Raw genomic sequence first — 12,228 nt, forward strand, 5'->3', positions numbered from 1 at the left:
TTTCTCTTGGTGTCCTGGTTCTTGTCACTGTTATCACAAATGTGAGAAACAACATAGCTGTTTCACACCATTATCATGTGAGTTAGTCACATAAACAAAAGCATTTCAACATTACATAGTTTTAATATTATGCTAAGGCCTAAGATATAATATATGTTTATCACACTAGTATTTATATAAGCTATACGGTGCATACATAAACTGACAGATTATACTTGTTGCCCTGAAACTTAAAGCCTTCTGATAATGTTTTCATAGTTTTAGTTACTTTCCCATGAAAGTTCTATAAAAATAAGTTATCACATTCCTTCTAAGAAATACCTTTTGATGGATGTTTCGCATGACCAGTGTGCTTGGGAAGATGGTAACTTAATTATCCAATCCCTGGTCATTGTTGAGAATCTATAAATACTGGAGTCAGAGAATAAAAGGTTCTTCTTTCCTGTTTTAATGCTGAAAGGTGTTCGTGTGAATCATTTCGTGTCCTCTAGCGACATATACTATACCAAAAAGCAGTTAAAAGGAATTACAAATTGTACCATATCAAAATCTTTGTGGTCAATAATAACTTCCAAAATCCAGTATATAAATGTGAAAGCCAATACTATATTGTCATTTATAACAGTGATACAGAATGGAAAACTGAGAAGTCCTTGATTTAAAGTAAGCACTATCAAGCAAACAACTAAACATCAGTGTGTTATCAACATTATTCTCGTACTAAATCAAAAATACAGGACTGTACCAGATACTAAGAAGGAAGTTAACATTATCCTAGCCAAAATGAGGATGGATGATTAAAGTAAAACCCACAGTAATTTAATTTAGTTGTTTTAAGAAGGAATGTATGTATTTTTCAACCATATTTGCAGAATTTGTGGATTCTACATTTAAAAGAATGTTAGTTCAAAATAGGGAGGATATTTGACCACCTTGGTTTTCTTATCTGTGTGATAATGACTTGTATCTGGTTTTTTTCCCCCAGTTATTTATAATTGATGTCCAGACTGGTCAAATTACCAAGATTCCTATTCTGAAAGATCGTGAACCTGGCATGGTGAACCAGCAGGGATGTGGTATTCATGCCATTGAGCTCAACCCCTCAAGGACCTTTCTGGCTACAGGTGGAGACAACCCCAACAGTCTTGCAATTTATCGTCTGCCTACACTTGATCCTGTGTGTGTGGGAGATGTAAGTGGGAGTATTTAGGGAAAGTTTATTCTGTCCCAAGGATTACTACTTTAAAGTGCATAAGGTCAGAGCAAATTTAAAGTTTGGGAGTTTTATAGTGGAGAGTGAATTTCTAAAAGCTTGAAAATATTCCTGATCAAGTTGTCTTTTTTGACAAGATATCTTAAATGAGTACATAAATATATGAGAGGATTCTCAGGGTTTTAAGTCAGATTTCTTCTTTCTTACCCTCATTCAGGTCTACTTCAGATTACTTTTAAGCATTGAAAATGTAACAAAATCTTGACTGTTAAAGTCTAATTGGGGTGATGATGATCTCTGCCACTTAGCTTTAGTGAAAAAGCTCATTTGAGAAGTAAAGGTCATTCAAGGCTTTCCCTTCTCCAGTGCAGCTTATATATATATTATTTCACAGGTGGAACTTGGCTTTGAGGAGTAATTTAAACCCAGTGGCTTGTGGCAGTTTGATAGACTTTGGTACTGTTTTTATTTTTGAAACATCATGAGGCCTTTTAAAACAGCCAGTCTTAAAAAGAAAATGGTTGAAATGGGTATAGTGGTGTCCTGTAAGCACTTCACTCTTATTTTTCCTTTTTGATACAGGACTTTGCATAGATGTTAACTACAACAACAGGGCTTGGGTCAGAGTTTCTGCAGTAGCAGATAACCAGATACAGAAAGGGTCGACTCTGAAGATTTGCATGACTTGTTATTCGTGTCCCACTGTGACTCTGCAGCTTTTCAAACAGAACTAGACCCTTATGGTCTTTTTTTTATATACAGGCTTCCCACCTGCTGAGTAAAAGATTCTTGAAAAATTAATCTGTAGATCATATATTTTAAACTTTGTTTTTGTTTCTTTTTAGGGATGTGTATTTGAGGAAATAAAAGTATGCAACTACTTTATAGAAGTAAAAACCACTGCTTTCAAAATGGAAAAAATCCAAGTCCTTAGAATTTAGATTAATTTGTCCTTGGTCAGAGATCTGTTTTTCTCTATTGCCTAATTGCTCTCTATTAATTATACATGTCAAAATCAATAAGTTAAAATTACTGTTAGGTACTTAAACTGCTTCAGCTTGATAGTGGAATGTTATTTATATGTTTTTAGCATAGGTCTGTCTTTCTGAATTTACACTTAAGTATTCTTCACTTATATTTTTTTTTGTCTGCCTTGACACCATTGTAGAATATAACGGGACAGAAAATCTGTCTTTTTTTGTCTTTTTTTTTTTTCTTTTAGGATGGACATAAGGACTGGATATTTTCAATTGCATGGATAAGTGATACTATGGCTGTTTCTGGTAATGTTAATTTTTAATTATTTTCCCCAGAATTTTATACTGATGTACAGCACTTGATAGGTCTTAGGGAAGCACCTTTAGAAGGGATTTGAAACCATTTGGAACTACTTTGCTTATTTAAACCATTCTTGGTCTTAGTACAGCGCTTTGCTTTTTAATTTTTTTTTTTTTAATTTGTAGAGCACTGGTCTAGATTATACTTTTTTTTTTTTTAGTATTAGAGGGAATACTGCTGTCTTTACAGTAGGTGTTGCCATGAGGGGGTGTCTAAACACAGTAAGCTCAAGGGAAGGATTCTATACCAGAATAATTTCAATAGGAATGTTGGTTGTCAGTTAATAACTTTGAATACAGCTGAACAGTACTGATTTCCTGAAATCCTATTAAAGACTGATTAATGAAAACTCTGTTTTATCAAGCTATCAGTAAAGTTGTGTGTGTGTGTGTATGTATATATATATAGGCACACATACTATGGGAACTAATACAGATGGTTGTAATAGAAAAGGTCAATTACTGACTTTTTAGTCAGTGTATTTGGATAATCAGTGTAACTTCATAAAGTATTACTTAACTTGGGTAAAGGCAGCAATATGCTGTTGAATTAATGTATTAGTTTACTGTATTTCTGTGCTGAGAGGGTTTAGTATTCCATACAAGGTGTCAAACTGCAGGTGACAGAAAATCTTAACAGTCTCATATAAAAATCAAATGCTTCAATTGATAATTCAGTAATATTAAAAAAACAAAGGCTAATCCTTGAGTTGATCCTTGCAATTGTCTAACCCAAGTATTTGCATTAAAAAAAAATCATTAAGTCACATTGTGTAGGGAAAAAATGGAGGTACATGTCAAATCTATCAGAGCTGACTTAAATGGAAGTGAGTTGCCTAAACACCAGAAGGGATGGGTATAGGACCTTGGATTAAGCCTGTATTGATTTTTGAACCAAAGACATGTAGCTTTCTTCATCCAGTATTGTTGATGTTACTGATTCATACTTTGTATAATTATCTTCAAAATCAGTAGAAAAATAAAATGAGCTCTTGCTTGTTTGGCCTCAGTTCCTGTGTTACATTCTTTAGACAAGAGGTTGAATGAGTTGAATTAACAATAGATTTTATTTAAATTGGTGCAAATTGTGGTTTTAAATATGTCTCTGTTCAGTTCACTAATGTGTGTGTACATATTCATAAACATGCTGTCAGAAATCAAACTATCTAGAATTGGTATAAACCCAATTGAGCTTTCTTGTAAGTTTTTGTATTGGTTTAACAGACTGTCAATCTTGGCCTTGGTAAGCCAGGCTTGAGCTGAACATATAGGCTGTCCAATTGCTTCTGACTTTATTTTAAATGTGAATCTCTAATGGTGATTGTTGTACAGGATGGTGGTTTTTTGATGCATCCTAATCAATTTGAAAACAGATGAGGTGATCTAGCTGCTTGGAAACCATGTAGACAAACCAATTGACAATAAGTTCACAATGTTATGAACTTAACAGTTCAGTAAAATTATGATTTTGTTAATAATAATTAATATATAGGCACCAACAGTGTGTTCAGTTAGATTAAATTAATCTAAAGTATCCTTTCTTTCTTTAAGACCTCACTGTTTATTGCAGTTCATTTTTTAAAAATGGGAATTATGTATATGTGAAATGCTGTTATGGACTACTTATTCAGGTTCCCGGGATGGTTCGATGGGTCTCTGGGAAGTCACAGAGGATGTGTTGTCCAAAAGTGATGCCAGGCATAATCTCTCTCAAGTTCCTGTCTATGCCCACATAACACACAGGGCTCTGAAAGATATTCCTAAGGAGAACACCAATCCTGACAACTGCAAAGTCCGAGCATTGGCTTTCAACAATAAGAACAAGGTCAGTAAGATAAGCAAGACAGTTGAGTAGTCCTAAAACTGTCCATATGTATTTGAAAAAAAAAAGTCATCTGTTGCTGCTGGAGATGAATAGGTCACACGAACACAGCTTGAGGTGTGGTGAAAGGAAGAAAGAGCTTTATTTCTTCTCCCAGAATTTATAAGTTTCTGACCACAGGCAGGGATTGGATGGTCAGGATAACACTTTCCCAACCGCACTGTCCGTGAGAGATGTCCATCACAAGACGTGTATCAGAAAGAATGTACACATATCTATGTTTACAGTTACTGTCCTGGGAAAGTCTTTAGAAAACTATGTCAGCAAGCTCAGAAGCTGAGTTTTCAGGGCAACAGTCATCTAAATCAAATATGGTGAAGAAGCAACCTGTAGTCTGAGTTTGTAAGGACATCTATAATACAGAAACTAACTCTTACTTTTTTCTTTTTTTTTGTGGTTGTTTTTTTTTCATAATAGGAGCTGGGAGCTGTGTCCTTGGATGGGTATTTTCATCTTTGGAAAGCAGAACACACACTATCAAAGGTGCTTTTCTGTTGGTGTAAAACTTAAAATATTGCTTTGCATTAAAGGCTTTTCACAATTATTTATTTCCTATAAATGCTTGAAGAAAGACAAGTAGTGTTTGTAAAACACTGTCCTGGTTCTGGCCAAGACAGGATTAATTTTTGCAGCAGCCAGGAGGGGCACAGCCTGGACCCTGGGGTTATGAAATACTACCTCATGCCAAGTGCAGATGTGACAGACGGGGGGTGGCATTTTTCCAGTTTTGCTGGGGTGTATGTTTGGGTGGTGCCAGGTTCTGCATAATGAGCAATCACACGTGAATCATTTGCTTGTCTTGTACACACTGCTATCAGTATTATTCTTGTTTGTTTTTTTTTTTTTATTTCATTGCTGTTTCTAGTAAATTGTTCTTATCTCAACCCGTGATCTTTACCTTTTTTTGCCTCCAGTTCTCCTCCCCATCCCACTGCATGGGGAAGTGAGTGAGCAGTGTGTGGTCTGGGGTGATTCAATGGGAACACTAAGTTGGGAAATACCATTCCTAAACCATGACAGTCAATTTGGTGCCCAATGTGAGGCACGAAGCATTGAGATAACAACATATCTGACCAGAGTGGGTTGGAAACAAATTTGATCTAAGCATTTGTATTAGGTACGGAGCCACTGGTCACAATGTTGCTTGGCCTGTTCACATGGTTATGGTACCTAACCCTGTATATGTTCCCCTATGTGCTCCTCATGGTACTCTTTTTGAGCAGGGAGAGGGATCAGAATTGCTTTATTGCTGTACTGTGGGATATCAGTTTATGACATGATAACATCAAGGACAATAAGGGTCATTTGGGATGTCTTGAGTGCGGGTGTCCTGCATTTGCCTTGGGTGCTACCTCTGGGAATTCATTAATAATTGTACCCAGTCTGTAGGGAGAACAGGGGAAGATGAATTCCCCCAGCTTTTCACACCCTTTTCCTCCTTCAGGTTTGTTAAAACAGCTTGTGAGTATTTTGAATTTCCTTTGGATGTTAAGGAAGGCACATGTACTTGTTGCTATGTCTGCTCAGTACCATCCACACCATGTTCAGAATTATGAAAGAGACTTCTAGGATGGTCATTCAGAGATCTGCCCCAAGGGTGGATAGTCATGAGTGGCATGGAATGTGGGAGAAAATGGGACAGTTTTGGAGGACTTTTGTCCTCCAATGTTTTGGAAGTTCACCCCTGCACAGGACCCTGATAAAGCGTCAGAATATCTGAAAGGAAAATGCTGTGGCGATTCCAGAGAGGCAAAAGTAATGCAGTGTGCTGGGCCCTGGCTACTCTTTAGCAGATACTGCTCATCACTAGACAGCACCCTCAGGGGGAGGAGAAGGAAAGCAGAGCAACTGCCTCTGTGGCCACTCAAACTGCAGCAGAACCAGAGGAACAACATGTGCTGGTAGCAGTCATACCTATACAGAAAAAAAAAAAGCAAGACCAAATCAGTTTGCATAGTGAGGGATGAAGAGGAAGTAGGGCCCTCAGAACAGGAAGAAGAAGCAGGGCCAGAAATAATCACCCAATCCCTATTCCCAGGTGAGCTGCGAGATAAATGAAAAGATTTCAGCCACCAATAGGGTGAGCCCCTGGTGACCCAGCTGCTCCAATGCTGGGATACCACAACCCACAGTTGGAAATGAGAGGGTAGTGAAGCCAAGCAACTAGGATCCCTGTCCAGGGATGCAGGCATTGACAACAGCATTGGGAAAAGGACAGAAATCCTCAGCCTCTGGAGGTGACTCCTGTCAAGTGTGAGGGAAAGGTATCTTTTCAAGGAGGATCTATCAGTGCACCAAGACAAGTGGAACACCATGGAGCAAGGTATCCAGTACCTGAGAGAATTAGCTGTGCTGGAGGTACTCTATAGAGATTCAAATAACAAGCAGTCCCCTGTAGATCCAGATGAAGTCTAGGGCACACAACCCATGTGGCAGAAGTTCCTATGGAGCACACCATTGTCATACGCCAACTCATTGACAGTGATGTCATGGACAGAAGGAGAACAAATGGGATAATTTAGTTGCCCAACTCTGGCAATATGAGGAAAGTCTCTCTTCCTCCCTGTGGGCCTGCATCTCAGCTGTCCAAGGACTTCCATCAATTTAAAGAGGAAATGTCCTGTGTCCTGCCAATACAGGCCAGAATCTCTTCTATTAAGAGCAAGCACGCCCCTGCTCAAGAGAGAGAGGGAATACACCACAAAGTAGGTAACCTGTGGTTTTTACCTGCCTGACCACAGAGAGGACACGAAGAAGTGGGATGGAAAACCCACCTCTGCCATAGAAGCCATGGGTATGTGAGTTGAGAGGAAGAACAACCACCACGGAAAATTCTTCAAGGAAAACTCTGCTCCAGTTTCCAGTGGGCGGGTCCTCAGACAAAATGGAAGGTGCTGATGTTACTTCCAAACCTCTTGAAGGGACCTGTGGTTGATCATATTTATAAGAAGTGAGCAAGGAGTACCATGACCAGAACTAGAGGGGCCCTGCCTCCAGCCTGGTGGAGGAAAGGGATAATCAGATCTACTGGACAATGTGGATCTAATGGCCTGGCACATCAGACCCACAACACTACAATGCTTTAATTTACACTGGTGCACAATGTACCCTGATGCCATTGAGATATGTAGGGGCAGAATCCATCTCTATTTCTGGGGTGACAGGGGGATCCCAACAGCTGACTGTACTGGAAGCTGAACTGAGCCTGGCTGAGAATAAATGGAAAAAACACCCCATTGTGACTGGCTCAGAGGCCCCATGTCTTGTTGGCATAGATTACCTTAGGAGAGGGTATTTCAAGGACCCAAAAGGACATTGCTGGGGTTTTGGGATAGCTGCTGTGAAGACAGAGAAAATTAGGCAGCTGAATACCTTGCCTGGTCTCTCAGAAGATCCTTCTGCTATGGGAGTGCTGAGGGTCGAAGAACAACAGGTACTGATCACTATAACAACAGTGTGATGTCGACAATACTGCACCAACTGGGATTCTGTGACCCCCATCCACAAGATGATTTGTGAACTGGAGAGCCAGGGAATGGTCAGCAAGACACACAAACCCCTTAATATCCCCATTTAGCCAGTGCAAAAGTCTAATGGAGAATGGAGACTGACAGTGGATTATCACGGCCTGAACGATGTCACACCATTACTGAGTACTGCCATGCTGGAACTTCAATATGAACTGGAGTCAAAGGCAGCCAAGTGGTGTCACAACTGCTATCACCAGTGCATCTTTCTCAATCTCTCTGGCGTCTTTCTCAATCTCTCTGGCATCAGGCCACAGTTTGCTTTGACTTGGAGGGGCATCCAGTACACCTGGAACCAACTGCCCCAGAGGTGGAAGCACAGTCCCACTATTTCCATGGACTGATCCAGACTGCATTGGAAAAGGATGAGACTCCAGAACACTTGCAATACATTGATGATATCATCGTATGGGGCAACACAACAGAGGAAGTTTTTGAGAAAGGGGAGAAGATAATCTGCATCCTCCTGAAAGCACATTTTGTCATAAAGCAAAGTAAGGTCAAGGGACTTGCCCAGGAAATTTAGCTTTTAGGAGTAAAATGGCAAGATGGATAATATCAGTTTCCAATATATATGATAAGCAAAATAGAAGCTGTCCCCACCAACCAGCAAAAAGGAAATACAGGCTTTCCTAGGCACTGTGGGTTTTTGGAGAATGCATATTCCAGATTACAGTCAGATTGATTGTAAACCCTCTCTATTACATGACCTGGAAGCAGAATGATTTCAAGTGGGGTCCTGAACAAGAACAAGCTTTTGAACAAATTAAACCAGAAGAGTGTTCATGCAGTAGTCCTTGGGCCAGTCGGGACAGGACAAGATGTGAAAAATGTGCTCTACACCACAGCCAGGGAGAATCATCCTTCCTGGAACCTCTGACAAAAAGTACCCAGGGAGACTCGAGGATGACCCCTGGGGTTCTGGAGTCAGGGATACAAAGGATACAAGGCCTGTTACATCCCAACTGAAAAAGAGATACTGGCAGCTTATGAAGGGGTTTGAGCTGCTTCAGAAGTGATTGGCACTGAAGCACAGCTCTTCCTGGCACCCCAACTGCCACTGCTGGGCTGGATGTTCAAAGGAAAAGTCCCTTCCACACATCATGCCACTGATGCCACGTGGAGCAAGTGGATTGCTCTGATCACACAATGAGCTTGAATAGGAAACCATAATCACCCAGGGATCTTGGAAGTCATCAAAAACTTGCCTGAAGGCAAAAATTTCAGACTAATTTCAGAAGAGGAGAAGGTGACATGCTGAGGAGGCCCCACCATATAATCTGATATCAGAAAATGAAAAGCAATATGCTCTCTTTGCTGATGGTTTCTGCCATATCGTAGGGATACATCAAACATGGAAAGCAGCCATATGGAGTCCTACATGGTGAGTCACAGAAGCTACCAAAGGACAAGATAGATCAAGTCAGGTTGCAGAACTAAAAGTCATCCAGCTGGCTTTAGGTATTGCTGAATGAGAGAAGTGGCCAGCACTCTGCCTCTACACTGACTCGTGGATGGTAGCAAATGCTCTGTGGAGGTGGCTGGACCAACAGAAAAAGACCAATTGTCAACATAGAGGGGAACTCATCTGGTCTGCTGAAATGTGTCAAGGCATCGCTGCTTAGGTATAAGTCGGCTTTTCAAACATTAGTATACACATTTAGTGAAGTCCACCTGGTTAGTTAACTCTAGAGGCTCTACCAATCAAGCTGGCTCTTCTCTATCAAAACCTTCACACACCATAGAAGGGGATAAAGTTCCTGTGATGCATATGAGAAATGTCTTGGGGAAGACAGTTTGGGTCAGTCCTGCCTCAAGGAAAGGCAAATCCATCTGTGGGATTGTTTTTGCTCAAGGACCTGGGTGCATTTGGTGTGTAATGCAAAGGTGTCCTGGGGTGACTTTATGATGCTTGTATCCACAATCGCCTGTTTTGTTTATGTTACATATTAAGTTCTGCACCTTTAAGACTGGTTTCAAGAGAGAAGGGGGAGAAAGAAGAAGCATGCAGTTTGTTTCCAGCAACAGCACTCACTCCCCCGCATGCTGCTCCATACTGTGTTGTCTGCAGCATGGACAGACAGCGGGACAGAGCTCTGCTTTTACTTTGTTTTAGTTTTCAGCTAGCTGAGGCAGAGAAATTCCCTGGGCTGTTTTTTATCCTTTTTTCTTGGATCTGTTCAAACCTGCTCTGGACTAAAAACCCAGAGAAACCCCGGGAGCTCATGCCTGTGGCCCACCGGGGCCTGGGCCTCGACACTTTCCAGCGCCAGAGGGACTGATAAGAGACTGAGCGAGCTGACCTACACCCCATGAAAAGGACTTTTCTGGATTTGCCATCTCTTCCAACACCGAGAGGTTTTATTGTTTAATATTAATCAATTTCTGTTAAATAAACAGTTTTTTCCACTTTTCAATGAAATCTTTTCCTGAACCAGCAGGAGGAGGGGCTGCTTAAATTTGCTTTCTGGAGTGACTCCATTTGGAGTTTTTCTCCCAAATTTGCCCTAAACCAGGACAAAAGGGATGGTGGAATGCAATGTGTACCTCAAAGGGATTTGATTTTTGGGTGAGAACAGTCTGTAATGTTGAATTGTTTAATATTGGTTGATGAACACCACTGCTACTGTGTGCCATAACTACCATGGAAAATGAGGATCGATTGCTCCAGATACACCAGTCATGAGCTCCTGATGCCACAACCAGCTGACAGCACGCCAGCCCTCCTGTCTTGGAAGACATTTTGAATGGACAGTCATTGACTAAGGGAATGGTACCCATGCTTGTGTGTGTGTGTATATATATATGTATTTTGAAGGCATAGTATCTGAGTGTGATTTAGATGGTATAGAATAAGGGTTGGATAATGTCCTGGTTCCATCCAGGACAGGGTCAATTTTTGCAGCAGCTGGGAGGGGCACAGCCCAGACCCTGAGATTATTCAATACCGCCTCATGCCATGGGCAGAGGGGGGGTGGCATTTTTTTTTGTTTTTCTGTGGTGTACGGTTGGGTGGTGCTGGATTCCGTGTAGCGAGCAATTGCGTGTGAATCATTCACCTGTCTTGTACATTCTGCTTTTAGTATTATTGTTCTTACTGTTCATTTTCTTATTTCATTGCTGTTTCTAGTAAATTGTTCTTATCACAACCCATGGCCTTTACCTTTTTTTGCCTCCAATTCTCCTCTCCAGCCTGCTGCAGGGGGAGGTGGGGGGGAAGTGAGCAAGTGGTGCATGGTCTGGGGTGATTCAGTGAGAACACTAAACTGGGGAATACCTTTCCTAAACCACAACAAATACATAAATCTTTAAGTAAAATACAATGTCCTAAAAATTAGAACTTGGGGAAAGAAACTTGCTACTCACCTTATTTTTAAGGGTGAGAGGTGCTCTTAACTTTCTGCCATTTCTAGGTGAGCTGAACTGTTCCATAGAGAGTATAACTGATACTTAATTAGTAGCCTTCATAAAGGAAGTTGCAATTATTTAAATGTAATTGTAGATCAAACCCACAAATATCTATACTACTGTTTGAAATAAGCTTTTTCAGCTGAGATGATGTCTGTGTACACCTGCTGAAGAAATAGCAGCTTAGAAAGATATAAAACACTACATCATAATGTCCATTGTTCTTTGCATGATACATGGTTCAGCCTTTATCATCTCAGTTTTATTCAGATAAGGCATCTAATCTTCAGGGGTTGTTTTTTCTTTGGGTCAGGTTGCTTTTCTCTTAAACTTCTATTGTTGTGATGAACTTATTTTTTAGCTGCATTTTGTCTTTTTTTACTGCAACATAGTTTACAGAATTGTTCTGTTAGTGTGTTGCTCTTTTTTCATAATGTGTTGATTTGTCTTTCCTTTGTTTCTAGTTACTTTCCACAAAGTTGCCATACTGCAGGGAGAATGTGTGTTTGGCTTATGGTCAGGAGTGGTCAGTGTATGCAGTAGGATCACAGGCACATGTCTCCTTTCTGGATCCAAGGCAGCCTTCTCACAATGTTAAATCCGTCTGTTCCAAAGAACAAGGCAGTGGTAAGAAACTTGTCAAAGGGTGCTTTAAATGGTTTGTTTGCAGAAGTAGCTTTTAAGACTGCAGTAAGATAAGCTTCCAATAAATACAAAGGTTTTTTTCATGTGATAGACTAAATTATTAATAGCATATATAGGTTTTGCTGTTATGACATTATTCCTTGAGCAACCAACAAACCAAATGTAAAAGCAACTCTGAAATCTAGTGAAGGACAACATCAGTGTTTTTATGAACTA

The 12,228-nt window shown here is 40.3% G+C and overlaps 1 protein-coding gene and 1 pseudogene across 1 annotated transcript in view; both read left to right on the forward strand.

Moving 5' to 3' along the window:
- The window catches only part of LOC148183431 (DDB1- and CUL4-associated factor 12), a 48,363-nt gene that overhangs the window by 30,003 nt on the left and 6,132 nt on the right, over positions 1 to 12,228 (forward strand). The window contains exons 3-7 of the mRNA XM_088061397.1: positions 986 to 1,192; positions 2,436 to 2,496; positions 4,182 to 4,375; positions 4,850 to 4,915; positions 11,832 to 11,994. Coding sequence (XP_087917523.1) covers positions 986 to 1,192; positions 2,436 to 2,496; positions 4,182 to 4,375; positions 4,850 to 4,915; positions 11,832 to 11,994 — 691 coding nt within the window. The remainder of the gene's footprint in view (positions 1 to 985; positions 1,193 to 2,435; positions 2,497 to 4,181; positions 4,376 to 4,849; positions 4,916 to 11,831; positions 11,995 to 12,228) is intronic.
- On the forward strand, positions 8,790 to 9,535 carry LOC148183433 (uncharacterized; annotated as a pseudogene).

This window comes from Pseudopodoces humilis, chromosome 12 (assembly GCF_049639895.1).
Source record: "Pseudopodoces humilis isolate 2021_Gansu_Grassland_sample_001 chromosome 12, ASM4963989v1, whole genome shotgun sequence".
Taxonomy (NCBI): domain Eukaryota; kingdom Metazoa; phylum Chordata; class Aves; order Passeriformes; family Paridae; genus Pseudopodoces; species Pseudopodoces humilis.